At 41.6% G+C, this 21,038-nt stretch overlaps 2 protein-coding genes across 3 annotated transcripts; one reads left to right on the top strand and one right to left on the bottom strand.

The window, feature by feature from the left end:
• Positions 1-1,057: 1,057 nt before the first annotated feature.
• Positions 1,058-14,325, top strand: LOC119742614 (cytochrome b-c1 complex subunit 6, mitochondrial-like). Of its 2 annotated transcripts, XM_038218733.1 has the most exons (4): positions 1,058-1,169; positions 8,546-8,587; positions 11,073-11,234; positions 13,204-14,325. In XM_038218733.1, exons 1-4 carry the CDS (start codon positions 1,125-1,127, stop codon positions 13,234-13,236), a joined length of 282 nt encoding a protein of 93 aa, XP_038074661.1. In that variant the 5' UTR covers positions 1,058-1,124; the 3' UTR covers positions 13,237-14,325. The 2 variants fall into 2 exon arrangements, with proteins under 2 accessions (XP_038074661.1, XP_038074662.1); XM_038218734.1 differs by lacking the exon at positions 8,546-8,587 and having other exon boundaries at positions 1,073-1,169.
• A 2,646-nt stretch (positions 14,326-16,971) lies between these two features.
• On the bottom strand, positions 16,972-20,657 carry LOC119742613 (ATP synthase subunit delta, mitochondrial-like). Its single transcript, XM_038218732.1, has 5 exons — positions 20,407-20,657; positions 19,725-19,878; positions 18,822-18,910; positions 17,968-18,133; positions 16,972-17,334 (listed from the first exon to the last, which is right to left on the bottom strand). The coding sequence occupies exons 1-4, from the start codon at positions 20,560-20,562 to the stop codon at positions 18,005-18,007; spliced, it is 528 nt and encodes a 175-aa protein (XP_038074660.1). The 5' UTR covers positions 20,563-20,657; the 3' UTR covers positions 16,972-17,334; positions 17,968-18,004.
• Between the last annotated feature and the right edge of the window lie 381 nt (positions 20,658-21,038).

Below are 21,038 nucleotides of genomic sequence, written 5' to 3'. Positions count from 1 at the left end.
TCCTTTTTTGTGTGCTATTCCAGGGGGGGGGGGGGCGCCCCCTTGCCCCCCTCGCGACGCCCATGGGTGAACTAAGTCTCAAATTAACGGAACTCTTCTCTGCATGCTAGTCGGAAGGAAAAAAACTCTTCAAAAAAATGCATCAGCTCACAGAGCCTCCCGTCCTCGTAATTGTTTGCATCCCAAGAAATGTAAAGAAATGAGGAACGGCCCTGATGGTGCTGATAGCGAGTCCCACTCCTTGATAAACTCTGATTCACGGCAGCAACTCTCTTGGAATAATAATTATCCTACAACAAATTAATATCGACGATTTATTTCCTGACCGGTTTTCCTTGGCCTTGCTATTTTCTCAGCCATAAAATCACTTCTCAAAGAATTAAATTCTGTGCTTAATAAGAATTCCTGGTGGCGGCCATTCTCCTTCCCATTTTATTTTTTGATGTAGTAGCGGCATGTATGATTACGCCCCTTCCCAATAAACCCGTGGCACTTTTGCCTTCGCCGTGGCGCTTTTGCTTTCGCCGTGGCGCTTTTGCGCTTGCCGTGGCGCTTTTGCGCTTGCCGTGGCGCTTTTGCGCTTGCCGTGGCGCTTTTGCGCTTACCGCGGCGCTTTTTGTTTTGCCGTGGCGCTTTTTGTTTTGCCGTGGCGCTTTTTGTTTTGCCGCGGCGCTTTTTGTTTTGCCGCGGCGCTTTTTCTTTTGCCGTGGCGCTTTTGCGCTTGCCGTGGCGCTGTTGCGCTTGCCGCGGCGCTGTTGCGCTTGCCGCGGCGCTATTGCGCTTGCCGTGGCGCTTTTGCTTTTGCCGTGACAGTTGTGGGCCACCGTACCTTATGCATTTACATGTACATAATTTTACCAAAAAAAGTTAATAAAGTGGAACTTTTTTCACGACTTGCAAAAAAAAATCGGCTTGAACAACATAGGAACTCGGCTCGGTATGATTTGACGAAAGTTTGCATATCATAGCGCCCTCAAGTGGCATTAAAGTTTTTCGGATACTTAGCCTCAATGTAACGACAACTTTCATTGGATAAAAAATTAACCATGAGGCATTTCGTACCAATCAGGCGCGGCGTATTACAGGCCTATACCGGCAATTCGCAAGCATCAATATCTTGCAACATGGCGATCGACGACGAAAGACTTTTCGAGAACGATCCTCCAGAGGTAAATAATAATCATTCATAATTCTAAATTGCAACCACAAGCTGTCAGAAAATAGGGTATTACTATGGTTGTGTGTGGACACATTATTATTAATCTTTGCACTGTGGGTGAACTCATGAAGTAACGTTAAGATTATAAGAATCCTTGGCTTACCAATTTTGGAAACGCAGCCAAGGAACCCGCAACCCACTGAAAGCGCCTCATTGCTCGGTCACAATTTTTGCCTGCTGCCACATGCACAGACAGTGCCAGGTCAACTCGTACCCTGCAAGGTCAACCGTGCTAACTCGTACCCTTACCCCAAAGTGCTAGTGGTGCTCAGGTCAACAATGGTCAACTCGTACCTTTTTTTAAAAAGAAGCAAACCTTTTGCTTTTTGGGGATCCCCTTCCATCATCTAATTTAAAAATACACAGTGGCTATTGTTACGGCGGAAATGGGTCAACTCGTACCCGAGTTAACTCGTACCCGAGTCAACTCGTACCCCAAAATTGACGGGTCGCACTAAACAGCGTCAACACAGCGTCAACACAGCGTCAACACATGACAGAAGCGTCAACACACCGTCAACACATCCAAAACACATTCTGAATTGACAAAAAGGGCATATAATTGTGAAACATACAATAAAAGAGAATTTCCATTGGATTGAGTTTCCATTTCGTTGTTAAAAATATCGTATTTTCACGCGAAAAAACTGACCTTAACTTGCACGGCCGTTGTCCGCCATCTTGACTTCGCACAAAGCTTGGACTACACCATTTCAAGTAGGGGTGTGTAGGTAATGACATTATCTTGTCATAAACAACAGAGGGCGCCTTGCTGCAGACTAGACAGAGGGATACCAGATCTGTGTGAGGACTAAGGATCGGAGGAGTGGTAGATCATTATTTTGTGAGTTGTGTTTATGTTTTGGTCTTTGCAGATATTTTTAACACTGGCGACCCCGGCCGCGTCCCTCTCTGTTGGTTTATTGTACAACGCTATCACCCTTTAGAATAATGGTATGGTCCGCGCTGCCACTGAGGCAACATGGCGGGTGTTCAGCAGCCGATTTCGGAGCGGCACGGAGAGCCAATTTTCTTGAACTAAAAATCGCGATTTTCAGACGTTTAACCTATTGATTTTAAGCACAAATCTTGTTTCTGTCCATACTGTATGGGTTACATACTGCTTTTGTAAATTTTAATGCATTTTGGATGTGTTGACGCTGTGTTGACGCTGTGTTGACGCTTTGGAGTGTGTTGACGCTGTGTTGACGCTGTTTAGTATGACCGAAATTGACACCCAAGTCAAGTCGTACCCGAGTTAGGTCGTACCCGAGTCAAGTCGTACCCCAGTCAACTCGTACCCGAGTCAAGTCGTACCCGAGTTGACTCGTACCCGAGTCAACTCGTACCCGGCCCGCAGCTCAAAATAGTTGCCCATTTTCGAAAAGAAAATCAGTGAAACGAACGGAAGATCGAAGGGATATGGCCGGTTGTCCGTGCACGGTGACATCGTTTGTGCCGAGCCTGTGCGCGCACTCGGTCATACTAAACAGCGTCAACACAGCGTCAACACACTCCAAAGCGTCAACACAGCGTCAACACAGCGTCAACACATCCAAAATGCATTAAAATTGACAAAAGCAGTATGTAACCCATACAGTATGGACAGAAACAAGATTTGTGCTTAAAATCAATAGGTTAAACGTCTGAAAATCGCGATTTTTAGTTCAAGAAAATTGGCTCTCCGTGCCGCTCCGAAATCGGCTGCCGAACACCCGCCATGTTGCCTCAGTGGCAGCGCGGACCATACCATTATTCTAAAGGGTGATAGCGTTGTACAATAAACCAACAGAGAGGGACGCGGCCGGTATCCCCCTGTCTAGTCTGCAGCAAGGCGCCCTCTGTTGTTTATGACAAGATAATGTCATTACCTACACACCCCTACTTGAAATGGTGTAGTCCAAGCTTTGTGCTAAAGTCAAGATGGCGGACAACGGCCGTGCAAGTTAAGGTCATTTTTTTCGCGTGAAAATACGATATTTTTAACAACGAAATGGAAACTCAATCCAATGGAAATTCTCTTTTATTGTATGTTTCACAATTATATGCCCTTTTTGTCAATTCAGAATGTGTTTTGGATGTGTTGACGGTGTGTTGACGCTTCTGTCATGTGTTGACGCTGTGTTGACGCTGTGTTGACGCTGTTTAGTGCGACCCCGCGCACTCGCTGGTCAACGTGGTCGTAGCACAGTGACATCGTTTTTGCCGGGCCCGTGCGCGCACTCGCCGGTCCACGTGGTCGTCCGTGCACGGTGACATCGTTTTTGCCGGGCCTGTGCGCGCACTCATCGGCCAACGTGGTCGTACCGTGCACGGTGACATCGTTTTTGCCGGGCCTGTGCGCGCACTCATCGGCCAACGTATGCATGCTTTTATCAATTTATTTTATTTTTATATTAGGCCAAAAAAAAAAAATATTCGGTCTCTGGTCAGACCAAAGTTCCGGAATTGACGCGGCCACGCGGCTTTTTTTTTTTTTTCAGCTTGGATTGTACAGACAAGGTGGGTACTATTTTGCTTTTTTGGTGTCCTCATGTACATTGGTGGCCTCCATAATTTGCCTTGGTGCTTTCGATCATTTGCCTTGGTGCAATTTCCCATTCCTTGGTGCTCTTTGGTAAAAAAAATTGAGGAGGTGCGGAAATAGAGGGCGCTGTTGGAGCTTCCGCGGAACATTTTGGAAAAAAAAAAGATCGACGCGCATGCTTAAAATCGACGCGCGCGCTGACCAGAGACCGACTTATTATTTTTTTTGGCCTTACAGATGATCCTGTGGTTTTCCGATGAACCATTTCAGCTGCTCAATCCGATCGATCGGATGGTCTGTCACACAGTTCATGATGAATCGAATCGGATGTCAAGTTTCGACAAATTCGAGGACGAAACCCGATTAGCTCAGTTTTGTTTAAGATAATAAAACTTTCTCTTGCACTTGAATTACAATTTGCTAATGTCAAACAATCTTTCACACCCAAGTATCAACTAACAAATTGGTCCCCTAAAACTTATAGAAAGAGCATCTCTGAATGAAACGAGCCACCATTTTCCTTTATCGTGTTTACTTCCTTGATGCCTCAAATGTAAACAAATAATTAAATCCTACATTTCTGTTACCAAAATAATATTCTAGTTGAACTTATCGCAGAAACTTTATTTAAGCTGCACAAGATTTTTTTTATGACATTTAACGAACTAATTGTACAAAAAATGACCAACATATTAAAGAATCATTATAAATTAAATAACGATGTCCGTGTGACTCTTTTAAGTTTCCTGTAATATATTTTCTCTTCAGATTTGTACTTTCAGGGCCCCCAATCTTCCCAAAGAGATTTGTGCCATGTGCAGTTATTATTCAATAAATGATGCCAAAAATGGAGTGAGTGAACGTTGAAAAATATTACTTTTACATTACAAAATTCATTTTTTAATAGCAGCTTTCTTTAAAAAAAAAAGGTCTCAAATACTAAATTCGTAAAAAGAAAACTATGCCCTTAAAACTCGTTCGACCGAACAAAAAAAAGACGTAGCAGTTCGCTCAGTGATCCAGGGTCTCTGAAAAAAGAAAGAAAAAACATCATTACTAAGAGAAAATACTACACAAATTTAAAAATAACACATCTGATGATCTGGATGAAAAGTGAAATTTACCGTTTATCAGCGAGGGCTCCGTCGACTCGCGAGTACCACACTGATGCCGTTTTGAAAATGTTCTCCGCACGGTACCCGTCCGTTCGCGATGAAGCCCTTGCCGATGAACGGTACATTTTCCCTTTTCATCCAGATTGTGATCAACATTTGATACCACCGCCTTCAACTAATCCTTGAACTTTATTTGTATTTCTGGCGGCGTAACTACTATTTCTCAGTGGCCGTTTTTGAGGGTAAAATCGGAAGTTTTGTTAACCATCCATCCGTACTTCCAAACTAAAAAAGGAGGGGAGTACGAGTTGACCTGGGTGCGAGTTGACCCGGGTACGAGTTGACTCGGGTACGAGTTAACCTGGGTACGAGTTAACTCGGGTACGAGTTAACTTGGGTACGAGTTGACTCGGGTATGAGTTGACTCGAGTACGAGTTGACTCGGGTACGAGTTAACTCGGGTACGAGTTGACCCAAAATCGTTACGGCAGCCGTAACGCATTTCCCATTTTCTATCGTTACAGTAGACTGCAACTTTTATAAAAACATGAGAAGAAAATATAAAATTAGAAGGAAAAAAGTGAATTTGAACGTTATGAAATTCGGACATTATTTCCCTTTTAAAAAAAATCCTCCAAAGCCTCAGGTTAGAAAAGGAAAAAAATTCGAGTGCAAAACTGAGATGCGAACCCGCAACCTCGCGGTGCAAAATCCTACCCTCTATCGACTGAGCTGTCGCACTGCTCGCTAAAACGTGGGGAAACAAATAATTATATACCTGCGTGCGTATCAAAAAAGTATCGTAGAAGGCGCTAAACAACGGCTGCCGTAACGATAGCCACTTCGTTAAAAATAATGCGCTCAAAGTGTATAAATATATTTTGTAAAACCAGTTCAAATTTCTTAATATCTAAAACTACATGCATGTATTTATGCCTTGTCACTTAATTGTTAATGAAATGAGATGTGGTAAAAATAATAAAGAAAGAAGAAAGAAATGAAACTTGTGGGAAAAAAAATTCCGTACTGGGCCACCACTTTTTGCAATTAATTTTCAAGCACCAAAAAGTTGCATCCTTTAATATGGTAGCCCGACTGCATCTGGCCGTACAGTACTTACTATATTGCAAGCTCTGTAGTAGTCCGAGTAACTTGGACCCAACTTTGATCTAGGCCCTATCGCCTTTTTTAACATTCGGACACGGTCTGGCGATAGTAGTAGGGTCCAAGCTAATTCGTATATGCCGAGCAACACAATTCTGTCATTGACCCAAAAACCCAACAATTGCCCAACAAAAACATCAGATTTCACCCTCAAAACGGCCTCCAAATTACTAGATACGCCACCTTAGGTACTAGTACTAGTAGATATCGATGATTAAGATGGTTGTACTGAAGTTTAGGCCTACTTAGTTACGATCCGGATGAAAAATGAAATTTCCTGTTCAATTCCAAGAGCTCCCCTTGCGATCTTGAACACGTTAAATTTCCAACTCCTGTTTGAATTGCGATGTAGTCATGCCCAGCATTCACTCGATGGTCCCCGTATCCCGAGTGCGATTCCGTTACCGAGCGCGCGCGATGCATCAATTAGTAGACTGGATCTCGTTTGTAAACACAAGTGCATTTCGAACGATAATACTAGGGAGTCGGGAACTAGGGCAGCTTTTATGGACGGAAACCAGTTCAAGCTAGTTCCCGACTCCCTTTTATTTTTTTAGTGGACAAAATGTGGGACCGGTTCGCGGTTCTTTGAACACTTCGGGAACAGTAGGTTCTGGTTCTGGTGGAATACTGCACTTAATCTCCTCAGCAGGGATGTAATATGCAGGCGCGAGGTGACTGAGCAGATATTTACATGAAGTGGGCCCCCAGTAAGATATGATTTATGACATAAAAGTGAACTATTAAAAAAGAAAATCTCTGAACCTCCGGTACTTTCAGAATTGTAGTCCAACATTTACTAAGTTGAGCTACCAAAGTGCTCTACAGGGCGTCCTGAAAATAATGGTGCATGTAAACCCCGCCATTTTCACCAATTTACAACCGGAATTTACTGCAAATGTTTACACGATCTTCAAGGTTACAGATTTAGCTTGAGAATATACCATTTGGTTAATTAAGATTGCCTTTGTAAATCCAGAGAAATGTTTGAATATCCGCAAAGCCCAAAAAAAGTTCTGTGCCACTTTTAGGAAGCGAGTGCTTCAAAGATCAGACAATGCCAGTATGGCTCTTTTGATTAGATTATCCCAATGGGTGTAAGACAAACATTCCATTCACACGACAAGAGGGTTTTGTTCTTATGTTGAAACAATTCAATAGTACAGAAAGGTTCACTTCTTTAAAACTTCAATAAAAGAGTTCAATTAAATATAAATAAATATGGCCAAAAAAAAAAAGTCTCTGGTTTCTGGTATGCGCTCGCGTCGCCGTAGCCATGCGCATCAGCAAAATGAAAACGTTTTTTTTTTCAAGGAAAGATGATGTCTCAAAACCGCCAAGCTCACTGGTTTGACTGGAATCCTGCTGCTGCACAATTTTAACGTGTTTTTAGATGGGATTACAATCGAGAATAAGCTTTATGTGGCCTCTCTAGACTCCCATATATTTGCACTAAGTTTAGTCAGACACCATTTGCAGTCATCAGCCGACATTTGAAGAAGAAAAAACGGTAAAAACAAAAACAAAAAAAAACGCGTCGCCGCACCACTTTTTGGGCAAGCTCCATACCAGAAACTGGAGACTTTTTTTTTTTTTTGCCTATTGCACACTCTGCTTACAAATGTTAAAATCACTAACAGTAAAGTGATGTGGTTTTAGACTAGGACTATATACTGATTTTAACTGCTTCACAGAAAATGGCACAAAATGAGTTTCTTGGCTTTGCCGTTTTTCAAACATATCTTTGGATTTACAAAAGCAATCTCAATGAAACAAACGGTATTCTCAAGCTAAATCTATTACCTTGAAGATGGTGTAAAAGTCCGGTTGTTAATGTGATACATGGTTTGTTTGGGGTGAGGTTTTTTTTTGGGGGGGGGTGCCATAATGATGGCCACTGAAAATAATAATAGCCACTACGTTTCATAAAAAGATTGCTCTTAAAGGGAATATACATGATTGGCTTTTGCTGTAATTTTCAGAAATGAACTATTTGAGGGGTTAGTATAATAGATCAAATATTGTTAGACTGACATGTTTGAAGGTTTGTGTTCGAAAATGCTGGGGAAAAAACAAGAAAAACAAACATGTTCAAGTAGTCTGGTTCCCTGACTCCACTAAATATAAAATGGATCAATTTACATATGCCGGAAACTTGTAAGGTAATGGAACCAGTCTAGCCGGCCTGCACCCGTTCATGAACATGTAACCAATAGCAAACAAAATTTGGACTGAAAGAAAAAGGGTTACTTTGGAGCAGTAGTTGAAAAATAGTTAGGTTTTTCCAACGGTGGTCGGCCGACCACCGTTGGAAATTTTTACAAAAATACCATTTTCTTGAAAATGACTTCACACCAGGTGCCATAATTTTACAGGATGCTTAAGACTGTCATTTACCAACATCCTAGTAAGGTATTTCGTAAAAACTAGGTAGTTATATTTTTCGATGTTTGCAAATGTTGTATATTCCCTTTAAAATATCTGGATACATGGCTTGTTTTGTCTCGGTCACATTGTCAGGAAGAAGAAGAGGAGGAGGAAGAAGATGAAGAGGACATAGTGGTAAGAAATTATCCCTGAAATAATTACTAAACCATCAAAAATCATTAGGCCTACTTTCAATAAGTTAACCCTTACTCTCTGAGGGTAGTTTACTGCATGTCAGTTGGTTATGCCAATGCCCTCCAGCTGCAGTTTATTGGAGGATACTTTGATGTAGCAGTGAAGGCTCCAATTGGCAGGAGTTGGAGGCCCTGGAGGGTGCCTGATACTGACCAGCTGGGGGCACTCACTTTGTTATCAGAGGACTCTCATTGTTCTCTGTGGCATGTATTGGAGTGCCTGTCCAGTTACCCTTGAAATGACATGGCAGATATTGGAGGGCCATGCAAAAAACATAGGAGATTTTCTTGAGGCACAATTGGCATGCATTGGAGGGTCAAGTAGGGTAAGGGTTAAAGGGACTATACATCATTTGCTTTTGCTGTAATTTTCAGAAATGGATGGAATTGGGGGGTTGGAAATATATAGCAAATATAGTTACACTGACTTTTTTGAGGTTTTGGGTTCGAAAATGCTATAAAAACCAAGAAAAACAATCATTTTCCTGTAGTCTGGTTCCCCGACTCCATATAAAGAAGAAACAGAGCAGTTTACATACAATGGAGAATTGTAAGGTCAGGGAACCAGTCTAGCTGGCTTGTACCCGTTCATAGGTGTGTAATCGATTGCAAACAAGTGCGATGGTCAATTGGGGCCAGTGTTTGAAAAAAAGCCAGTGTTTTCCAATGCTGGTCGGCCGACCAGCGTTGGAAATTGATACAAAAATACCACTTTTCTTGAAAATGACAGTATACCAGGTGCCATGATTTTACAGGATGCTTTACACTGTCATTCACTAACAGTCCAGCAAGGTATTTCAAAATGATTTGGTAGTTTTATTTTGATGTTTGCAAATGTTGTATTTTCCCTTTAAGCTAGCTGACATTTGGCCATTGCTGGCTTCCGTTTTGTAACCGTTACTTTCGTAGAGGCATTCTCTGATTGTCTGATATCTAATTGTCATATTGGCTGCACCAGCTTTTTTTTAGCTACAGTCCATCATTTACAACTATCCAAAAAGTAACTGACGTAATTATTGTTGCAAAGCATACTTGGTTGAAAGATAGTAAGGGGACTAAACTCCCTGTGAAATTATTCTTTCTGGCAAGCTGTCATTTTGAAGAAACCAATTAAAGAAGGCCTTTCCAATGAAGAGTCTAAAGATGCATCGTTGGGAAATTTCCGTTAGTAGTTCGCTTTTTATTAGGCGAAGCGCGCGCATGCGTTGACACGACGCACAAGTGCGCAGTTGCTATAGTTCGTCAGATCAGTGTGTAACATCGCGTAGCTGCAATTTGATCAGTGAACGTGTCTCGGATGCTGAATTCAGGCCCAATTCAAAACATGATTCAGCAACTTTTGATTTTAAAATCGAGATCGTAGAATGTTGTTTTCTAAAAAAATGCAGCTGAAGCTAAGCTGAAACTTCACCAGATTGGTTGTTCAGCATCCTTCTTCAGATATTGAGCACTTTTGTTGCTTCAAACGAACAAAAGGCACAAATTACAAATAATGGACTGTACCTTTAACAACCAACCTGATGCAGTTTCAGCTCAGTAAAGGCTGTATAGGAAAGATTTCCATATAAGAAGTTCACTCAACACCCTGTGTACAAACCCTATGAGAGTGGACTGAAAAATTCTAAGTGTTTTCTAAGAAAATGCTTGTATTTTCTCACTGCTCAAATTGACTTTGATGACATGAAATTGCTATCTGGGGGCTTGTTAGTCAATACAGAGGAAAATTAGTGAACTTCTTATATGGAAATCCTTCCGGCTGTATATACCGAGAAAAACAAAACATTGTATTTTAGGATCACGATTTTAAATCACAAGTTGCCGCATCTGGAACACGTCATTCAGCCAACTGCAGCTACGAATAATTTCACAGGGACTTTATAAATGTACCATCTTTAAACTAAGTATCTTTTCAACAATAGCTTCGTCAGTTACTTTTTGGATAGCTGCAGATGATGGACTAGCTTTAACTGTGGGGTACTGTGGTCCAATGGTTATGGTGTTAGACTCGTGTGCCGTGGTACATGGGTTCGAATCCTGACCGTGGGAACATGGTGCTTGTGCTCTTGAGCAAGGCACTTTACCATTATTGCTTCATCCTTCGGATGGGATGTTAAGCCGTAGGTCCTGTGTGTTGTGTAATACACGTTAAAGAACCCAGTGACACTTATCGCTAAGAGAAGGGGTTTGCCCCAGTGTTTCTGGCAGTGGCTGCAATATGCACCGCAGCACCTTGTAAACCCTTATAAGGTGCTACATAATGGGTCTCATATTTCTCATAAACTTTATTTACCTTTCTTTAATAATAGACATATCTCCAGCGCCTTGAGTACCTAATAGTTGGTAGATATGTGCGCTATATAAGACTCCGATATTATTATTTTTATTTTTATTAACTGTAATCCATCCCACTGATTCACCTTTTGTAGGATCCTCGGGATGAGATCTTGGAAAATTGCCGGGAAGACAGCCACTGCGCCGGTTTCAAGCAGGAATTGGAGGTGTGCCAGGAGCGGGTGACCAGCCGCAGCAATACCGAGGAGACGTGCACCCAAGAGCTGTTTGACTTCCTGCACTGCGTCGACCACTGTGTGAGTGTACATAAATACTCCGCGCGCAAACACTAGAGGGCGCTTTGTGACCATTTTCGGGAACCAAAGTTGGAGGGACACGCCATGCGTGCACCGGTTCCCGCTTATTGATTGATGCACAACTATTTTTTTTCTGAATGTGCACAACCCTTTTGCGTCTTCGAATAAGCGTCGTGTCATCGGCAACTCGTTTAAATTTTCCTCCCAGCGGTCTCCCTCAACTCTCCTTCTTTAAAGGGAAAACTCAACATTTGCAAACATCAAAAAATAAAACTACCAAATCATTTTGAAATACCTTGCTGGATTTAGTGAATGACAGTGGAAAGCATCCTGTAAAATCATGGCACCTGGTATACTGTCATTTTCAAGAAAAGTGGTATTTTTGTATCAATTTCCAACGCTGGTCGGCCGACCAGCGTTGGAAAAAACTGGCTTTTTTTTCAAATACTGGCCCCAATTGACCATCGCACTTGTTTGCAATCGATTACACACCTATGAACGGGTACAAGCCAGCTAGACTGGTTCCCTGACCTTACAATTCCCCAATGTATGTAAACTGCTCTGTTTCTTCTTATATGGAGTCGGGGAACCAGACTACAGGAGAATGATTGTTTCTCTTGGTTTTTATAGCATTTTCAAACCCAAAACCTCAAAAAAGTCAGTGTAACTATATTTGCTATATATTTCCACCCCCCCAATTCCATCCATTTCTGAAAATTACAGCAAAAGCAAATGATGTATATTCCCTTTAAGTTCTCTTGGTGGTCGGTCGGTCTGTCTGTCTGTCTGTCCCCGAAAATTGACCGAAAAAATATTTGACCACAAATAATTGACTAATTGACCAACTGCCATACCCGTGGTCTTAAAATGCACTCTTGATGAACATTTTTGGAACACGTGTTTCGTTTCAATCGATGCACATGCACGGATATTTTGCATATCTGTCCCCAAAAATGGGTCTGCGTATTGGTCTGACTGGGCCTGGGCCTGGGCCATTTACGCACAATGAACCATTTGCCGTTTGGCCGTATTCGGAAATACAAGTACTCGTACTCGGAAGTACCAGTACTCGTACTCGTACTCGGAAGTACAAGTACTCGGAGACCTGTACTTGTACTCGGAGGTACAAGTACTCGTACTCGTACTCGGCAACCTAAGTACTCGGCAGTACTCGGTACTCGGAAAAAAGGACTCGACTACAACACTGTCTAGTATGCCATCAGCCTCGGTCCAAAATTTTGGCCACCGGTATAAAATGAGAAGAATAATCGTCATAGCGATTTTTGGCAAGGTATACACCTCCAGAGTTGGAAAATATGTAATAGCATTGCAATAGTGGCAGCTTTTTGGGTGTTATCACCTTTCTTTTCAAAATGTCCATCAAAATGCTTGTTACCGCTCTAGGGGCGGTATTCCTTGCGCATGCACACTATAATCATTTATGCCCTGATTTAATACTGACCAAACCCCTAGGCTGATGGCCTATATGGTTTTATTGATCTTTTACTGAATAAAGACAAGTGTAATACAAAGAATTACAGGTGCTAAGGCCAAAAAAAAAAGTCTCCGGTTTCTGGTATGTGCGCGCGTCGCCGTAGCCATGCGCGTCGGCAAAATGAAAAAGTTTTTTTTTTCAATACAAGATGATGTCTCAAAACCGCCAAACTCACTGGTTTGACTGGAATCCTGCTGCTGCACAATTTTAACATGTTTTTAGATGGGGTTATGATCGAGAAGAAGCTTTATGTGGCCTCTCTGGACTCCCATATATTTGCACTAAGTTTAGTCGGGCACCATTTGCAGTCATCAGCCGACATTTGAAGCCAAAAAAAAAAAAACAGGTAAAAAAAAAAAAAAAAGCCGCGTCACCGCACCACTTTTGGGGCAAGCTCCATACCAGAAACCGGAGACTTTTTTTTTTTGGCCTAATGGGTTAATTTTTTTATTTTTTTTAATGTTTTTTTTTCAGGCTTCCGAAAAGATCTTCAAGCATGTGAAATGACGTGAACATCTAGGCTACTGTTACTTCAATTGATCCCCATACTCCCAGTGTACTCTTCATCCCGAATGCGCACACACACACACACCACAGGGTTTCAGGCACTTCATTCTACAACGCATCCACCAAACCTTGCTGCATGTCATGTAGAGATTTCTTTTTCTAAAGATTTGTCAGTGTTGGAAAAATACAGATGTCTTTACAGGACCCAATTGCTTAAAGAATTTATGTTCTAAGCAAAAATCCCCCCAAAAATCAAACGGTCAATGTAGGCTTTTAATTGGTACATGCATTTGCAATTGTTCTGTGTTTAGCGGTATTCCGTGCTCAGCAGATTGGTGGAATAAGCTCCAATGGCTCCGCTCAAAACACAAACTCTTGTCTTTTCCGCAACAAAATTGTGATTGTTGAGAACAATAGGAAACATGATCAAGATGTTGTAGCATTGGAACACGGATTCATTTTTCAATTACCGAAATATTCTTCAGAAGTAATCTTTGATAGATTTGGGTAGTAACAAAACTGAATTTTTTGTTGATCAACCCTATGCTGTTGATATTCATTACACACTGTACAATGAGTGGCTTATGTCTCGCTAAATGTGGGATAGAAAAAAAACTTTCACAAAATTGATCATTTTTCAAACTGTGATTTTGACTGCATACTTAATTTCAGCACACATGTAGGCTGTAACTTTCTGTATTACAGTATTTTGAACATTTGCGTAGGTTGTAACTCTAGATATGGTGACCATGGACCATCACAAACGTTAACATAATAGGGTTAAATACTGCATCTGACATCTATAAATTTAGCGTTCAAATTACATTCTCCAAAGACCGGTATTAGGTTCAAATGCCAAACGCATTTGCAGCATTTTGCTTTTCTAAAGTTCATGGGTTGTCGAGTTGAATTTGAAGGAACTACAGAAGCCGTCATCTAAAGTTGCATTGTTCGTTGATGTTAGGCTGTATTTAAAAGATTAAAAAAGAAATTGGAATTCTTTTGATTTTGAAGTTTTTGATGTGGATTGAATGTGAAATCGTTTTTAAGTTTTAGGATACAGTTATTAAACCAGATTGGTAACATTCACATTGTGGCGGGTGTGTTGTGGAGTTATTTGTCGAATATCTTCTCTTGAGATGTGTGTAGTTGTTCAATATTAGGTTTTGCCCTTCACTGACGTATATCACTCAGGAGGTAACACGCTACTGTGTACTCGGTGTTACCTCCTGAGTAAAAGTTGGAAAAATCACTTGGGTAGGACTCGAACGCAAGACCTGCTTTCTAGTGCAGACATCAGTGGTGGCATTGGTGGCTTGTGTGTAAAGCGTACATTGGTGGCTTGTGGGTAAAGCGCTCGCCTCTCACCAAGGTGACCACGGTTCGAATCCTGGCCGTGGATCCTGGCTTGACCATGGATCACATGTGAGTAGAGTTGTGCGTTGGTTCTCTCCTGTGCCACAAGGGTTTTTCTCCGGGCCCTCCAGTTTTCCTCCCTCCGGAAAAATCAAACACTTTCGATCTCGGGCTGTGGTCCGTGGTCATTTATGGGTCGATGTGGCCGGCAGCCATAGACGCCTTTACGTGCCAGTGGCCCGACCACGTTGTAGCCGCGTCCTTCGCAATTTAGCATACCAGCTGCGAGTAAGGATGATTAGCCTCCCAAATTATTATTATTATTATTATTATCAACCACCAAGCTTATAGGGGCGGTTGGCTGGTTCGAATCTGATGTACATAGCAGCGGGTACTGCATGCATGTGTAGTCCTGTTCACTAGTAGTCCGAGTATCACCCGTTATCCATGGAGCCAAGTGTCCTGTATAACGTCTGGAGTGTCAATACATGCAGATTTATGCGACGTCGCACCTCGGCCAATCGGAGTCGACTTTACAAAATTGTAATGTCATTTCATTCCCAAATCAGGACTAATGGTTTGATCGGTCAATTCGAATGCAGTGTTTTGTAATGCAACAACAGCCGCGCGCATACGTGGTGCATAACAAAATAGCGTGTGACCAATGCCCTTGTTGCTGTGTCTAGCGGGGTTATTTTTGTCCATGTCCAGACGCAACAAAGGTGAATGACCGAAGACCGGACATAGAAAGCGCCCACTGATTGGTCAAAATCAAGGGTTCAAGATGCCGTGATCTTGCCTAATTAATCATCGAATCTGTTCATATGTAACAGACCATGGCTTAGGCCCGGTTCAAACTGGCCACTGAACCAATAAAGTACATGTACTAAGAATCTAATCGACCCAAATAGACTTGACTTTTTAGGCAGACCAACTTCATGCACTTATGTTCCTTTGACTTGACCGATGTCTGAAATCAAGTAGTTCTTGACTCGTGATTAGCTAGGGTCAGGGGCTCAACTGCAGCTGCTGGCCAGTTGCGGTGTCCTCTCCATCCAGGAGTGTTCACCTTATTAACGAGGAGGCCATTTTTGATTGTGTTCTCAAAATGTATTTTGTAAGTTGTAAACTGTTGAATGGGATGGTGCCAGACTATTTATGCGTTCCAAGCCTCACTGTTAATTTTTTTTTAATTGTGGCTTATAACATTAGGGTATGTTTAATCACAAGTTTTTGATTATTCATCAGAGCAGACAGGTATTAATTTGTAATTAACTTTTATGTCATTCCTGTAATTTTTATTCACAAGTTCAAAAAAGTGAAGATTTTACTTTGCTTTTAATAATGGCCGACTTGTGAACATTAGCTGGGGCATAACCTGCAACGGACTGGCATCCCATCCACGGGAAATAAAAATATTCCAATATTTAATGCCACTGCAACTGCAGACTAATGCCGGCCTGGTGGGCCCTAAAGCCTTGTGATTACCTTTTACCCCCAAACTGTCTTGGCTATTAGAAGAGCCCCCCACCTCTCTACCCCCCCCCCCCCCCTATCAAAAAAAGATATCTTTGTAAGAGAAAATAATATATTTTAAACAAGTACGTTTAAAACCATCTAGTGGCCTGGACGCTGATATTGGCCCAAGCCGATTTCACAAATTTTCAACGATTTTGTATAGCATGCAATCTTACTTTGTGTTTTGTGAAACCATCCTTTCGCCATGTCTATGGTATGTGTAGTGCTAAATATCCCTTTGAGATTGACGCGCACGGCGCGTATTGCACCATGCGGCCCAGAACACACCGGTGTTTTATCAGCGGTTTAAAACCACCCATGTGACGAGATCTTAACCAATAGAAATGGGTAAACTGTCCCAAGTATTTATGAATAGTATATACATATTCTAGTTGATTTGATGGTGAAATATTCCGATTACTTTCAATCTCCAATGGTGTCCATTAATGCTGCTTAACTATGTACAAAAATGTATAGAGCAGGCCAGTATATGGAGTTAATATGGCACCCTCATGAAATGCCAAGATCCGCTCTGAAACTAATTGCGCCTTTTAAATCGGTCCAAATAATTCCTTACAATTAATTCCTTACATTGTTCTCACTCGTAATTAACTGCATTAATTTCATTCAACACAGTACAAAAGAGGACTGACAAGTACTCAACAGGTCATTTTTTAATTGTCATAAATCTTTATCTCGTAACCAAAAATCACAAATCAACTTAAGAGAAAGTGGGACATGGGGTTGCTGTTAAAATTAATCTGAACAAATTATGGGAAACTCTATATTTGTGTAAATTGATTTTTGACAAAAGGGACAACTTTTCCAACTACATGTACATGCAAACTAGGAAGTTCATTGTATTTCATCCTGTTGGAATTGTATATTTTTTTCAACGCAAACGTTCTCTTGTTTCGGAAAGTGGAACTAAAGTGAGGAATTATTGGAAAACAAGTTGGAATTGTTTGAACAAAAATCACTTTTCATTGAGACTGACGCCCAATTAAACAAAATCAATGTTCTGACAAACTTTTAAAATGGCGTAGTAATTCATATTGATATTCCTATCAGTATATACTAAGCCTGATTTCATCTTTCATCCAACTGCACAACACTTTCTAAGAAACCACTGGCTGGCCTGTCGCTCAGTTTCAGAAAAAAAAACCACCAAATTCAAGCCTTGGATAAACGTCCTTCCGTTGCTAACCTCCAGAAAACTAAAATCTGTAGCAAACACGAAGAAAAAAAAAATTATTACAAGTTAGAATTGCAGTGGATATTTAGTCACCTTAATTTTCAGGGCCTTTTTTTTTCAGCCACGAACCTTCAAACATTCTCAGAAATCTCCCAATGTGGGAACAAAAATGGCTCATTCTTTGGCCATTTAACTTTCAAAATGCTTTGAGGATACAGCTATGTGTCCCTGGTTCGATCGGGCAATGTTCCTGTTTTGGGGGCGCATTTCTTTCTTTCATTGGGGGGTTTTTGGAAGCAACAAATTTGCTCAAAATCTCAAACACGGTGCATACCAACTAACCTGTTTTTAAGTTTTACCTCGGTGGCTACTAAACGTTGTGAAAAAAACGTGAAATTTTTGGGGGGGTTCTGGTAACTGAAATCCGTTGCTTATCTTCAACTTCATATTTTCTTTCAATTCTTTTCTGTCGAAACCATTTCGGGCGGAATGATTTCGCAGGGTATTTGGACCAGACTTATCGTCACTTTGACAAAGGCTTTACTCATAAAATTGGTAGGTACGTTTCGGTTAAATTAGCTATGATCCTACATGCTTTGAACAAACGCAGTGAGGTTTATTCTGGTCTATGGGGCTCTCTGATAAAACACTGCTATGCTCACCATATTCTATACACAAGAAGACCGGACGCTAGCCTCTTTATTTGCCAGCAATGGCTTGGTCCATAGCTTCGTGTGCATCTATGGCTATTTGGGCCTCTGCTCTGGCTAGGTCTGTGCTGGCAGCGGCTAGTTCTTGTTGGGCCTTGGACAAGCCTTCTTTAACTGCCTGCATTTTTTCCCAAGACAAAAAGAGGAGATCGTCAATTTCATCTCAAACTTTTGTAAAAATTATTTGAAAATACAGGTCAAGTTTGGAGACCGGCAAACTTATCAAATCGTCGTGCAACAAGGTCATATCTCCTGAAATGGCGTGTGACGTTATGTACGTGAAACGCAAGTTTTCACTGTCAAAAGGTCGTGTCTCGCTTAACATAACCCGGATGTACTCACAAAGTCAATGGACGTCAAGATGCGCGAGATACGACCTTGTTGCGCGGAGCGTATTCGCGCGAGACACGACTTTGTTGCAGAATCCAGTTACCACCTTGTTGCACCGACGCGACGTAATTGGGAAAAAATGTCCTTATTTTAAATTAAATTACCTGCAATACTTGATTTCTTGTGATACATATAAAATAACGGAAAGTCAGACGAAATAGATTCACATGGTGTTTTGAAACACTTCTCTGTTTACTTCAAGAAGGGGTTTTCGTGCGAAAGTGTCCAAATAGACACTACAGGCCTTTCAGTTGATTATTTCGTGTTGAAACACAGATATGAGCACTTGTATCACATTTTTCTACATTGTATTACTCTGTATTTACTCCTGGATGAAAACAAGATGGTGGGGTTGGGGGATATAATGAGTAACAGGCAGTGCCCTTTGGGCCTTGGGGCCTAACGGATTAACTTACTGCAGGATCTAGTTTGTCTACAGGCACGGCCATCTCTGCTAGGATCTGCACTGATGAATCTTCGTTGACTGTCACAGAACCACTGCTCACTGCAATAACAAATATATTGTAATTCATGTAATAACGTCTTCCAAAGACAGAAAAACTGTACCAGGATTTTGGCTTTTATAGATTTTCTGAAGTCAACAGCTTGAGCTAGACTTCATTAAGGAGTAGGCCATCGAGTGACGAAAAATTATGAAACTTAGTGCATGCATAGAACAATTCAATATGAACATACCCAAGAAATTTCATGACTATAGGTTAAAGGGTTTTGGAATTATGGGTTAATTAATTATTCATATGCACCCATGGTAATTCTGCTTTGTGTACACTACATGGAGAAATTCAGTTTGAAAAAAAATTTGGTGCGCGGTAACCCAAGGTCGGAATGTTATGTTTTTGGTATCAAAAGATGTGCAAGACTCGAGGCTAAAAAGTCAGGAAAGCTTGGGCCTGGAATTTTTTTCTTGCAAGGGTATCCATGCAAAAAGTTGAAACCCCCCCCCCCCCTCCCCCTGCCCTTTCACGGTTAAAACATATAAATTGGAAAGACATGATGATTGACTGACAGCAGTGTGATTGACCTATGCTGGCATGATTGATCGATAGCGCAGCGCGATTTGGCGGTGGCGCGACACCATCAATTTTTTCGTGATACTGCGATTTAAAAATAAATGGATATGGAACAGGCGTAACCGATAGAGCAGTGCCATCAGGATCGGGCGATAGTGTAGCAGAATCAACCAATAGTGCAATGCGATCCGTCAATAGTGCAGCGCGATTGGGCCGTAGCGCAGCGCTATCGGCTGGTAGTGCAGACCTGCCGATCGTGCCAACAGGTATCTTGCGTATTTAATTTACCAAAAAATTTATTGATGGAGCCATCATGCTCCAGTACGCTGAGGACACCAGGTTTCAAGACAGCCAGTGAGGGGACGTGTTGGGCAAGAATGCCGAAGGTTCCGGTGCCCGAGGGTACATCCACCTGCTTCACGTCTGCATCACTGTAAAACATCTGTTGAGGAAATCAACAATCGTCAAGTTAAGCGTAACGTTGTAATGAGTGGTTTCAGATGCATGCTGCTGTTCACTGGTGTAGTTAATTTTTGTCATGCTTCAGTTTGTTTACCTGATCATGCTGATCCTCATTCAACTTTCACTCTGCATATTCTAAGCCGATGATGTCATCAAACCGGAGGTAAATATATTATTAATAATTTTAATATACAAACATGATTGTAGACCTAGGCCTACAAATTAAATATCAAAACAAAAACTGCCATTGTGCCAAAATGAAGCACACGACAGACAGACGTTAGTCGTTACATCAGCACACGATCCGATTCTGATGGTATTTGTTGGGCTAATTTTCTCTGACATGACGAAACACAACACTCTACAACGTAAAACGTCCATCTTGAAGTTTAATGAGTCTTTCTTGCTCACTTAGTGACTTGCCACTTCCATTATTTAATTGACTGTCGGAAATAAATGCCTTTACCATTAATACTACACTTAACATGCTTAACACATTTTCATTTACCTGTCCCGGCATGCCAAATGTAAACGACATTTGCGTCGCCGCTACTGGTTTAGCTGCATCCTCTGCATAGAATCTAACCGGCTGTGGTACTCTGAGTCTACTTTGGCATGTCCTTACGGAGCCAGATAACCTAAGTATGTTTCTTAGCATAGACATTTTGAAGAGTGTTTTCCACAAGTTTTAGCAACAGAATAATCAACGCCGGTAGAAGGGGGCTAACCTTAACTCAAGTCGTCGCGCACACTTAACGAGTCCGCGACCGCGGACCGTTGAAGAATAACAGCGCCCTCTATAAATTTTACCTTAAGTTAGGGAGGATGGGGGTGGGTAGGAGAGGGAGGAACGGGGCCCCTTTAAGGTAAACTAGAAACTTATTGTTGGGAAGTGGAATTTTTCCAAGAAACCTTTCTGAATTTTCTATGGAAATAAGTTCAATTGCCCTTGAAATCCCATCTGTTTTCCTTCCTCTATGCCGGATCCAGAACACATTTTTTTTTTGGGGGGGGGTAACATTTTTGTGTTCCCCGAAAAAGTGGGTCCAAAATGTGTCCATGTATTGCTTTTGTTGAATTTTGTGGGTTGTGTACGCGTACGCAGTGGCTGCCTTTTTGGGGTCCCTGGTCCGTCTTTGG

This window comes from Patiria miniata, unplaced genomic scaffold (genome assembly GCF_015706575.1).
Source record: "Patiria miniata isolate m_02_andy unplaced genomic scaffold, ASM1570657v1 HiC_scaffold_6, whole genome shotgun sequence".
Classification (NCBI taxonomy): Eukaryota; Metazoa; Echinodermata; class Asteroidea; order Valvatida; family Asterinidae; genus Patiria; species Patiria miniata.
Note: the sequence above shows the minus strand (reverse complement) of the source record. Positions and strands in the feature narration are given on the sequence as shown.

Coding starts and splice junctions, on each gene's coding strand:
- LOC119742614 (XM_038218733.1), top strand. CDS start 1,125: ATGGCGATCGACGACGAAAGACTTTTCGAGAACGATCCTCCAGAG. Junction 1,170..8,545: donor TCGAGAACGATCCTCCAGAG/GTAAATAATAAT, acceptor TCACATTGTCAG/GAAGAAGAAGAGGAGGAGGA. Junction 8,588..11,072: donor AAGATGAAGAGGACATAGTG/GTAAGAAATTAT, acceptor CACCTTTTGTAG/GATCCTCGGGATGAGATCTT.
- LOC119742613 (XM_038218732.1), bottom strand. CDS start 20,562: ATGTCTATGCTAAGAAACATACTTAGGTTATCTGGCTCCGTAAGGACA. Junction 19,879..20,406: donor CATTTGGCATGCCGGGACAG/GTAAATGAAAAT, acceptor TTTCCTCAACAG/ATGTTTTACAGTGATGCAGA. Junction 18,911..19,724: donor CTCCATCAATAAATTTTTTG/GTAAATTAAATA, acceptor TTGTTATTGCAG/TGAGCAGTGGTTCTGTGACA.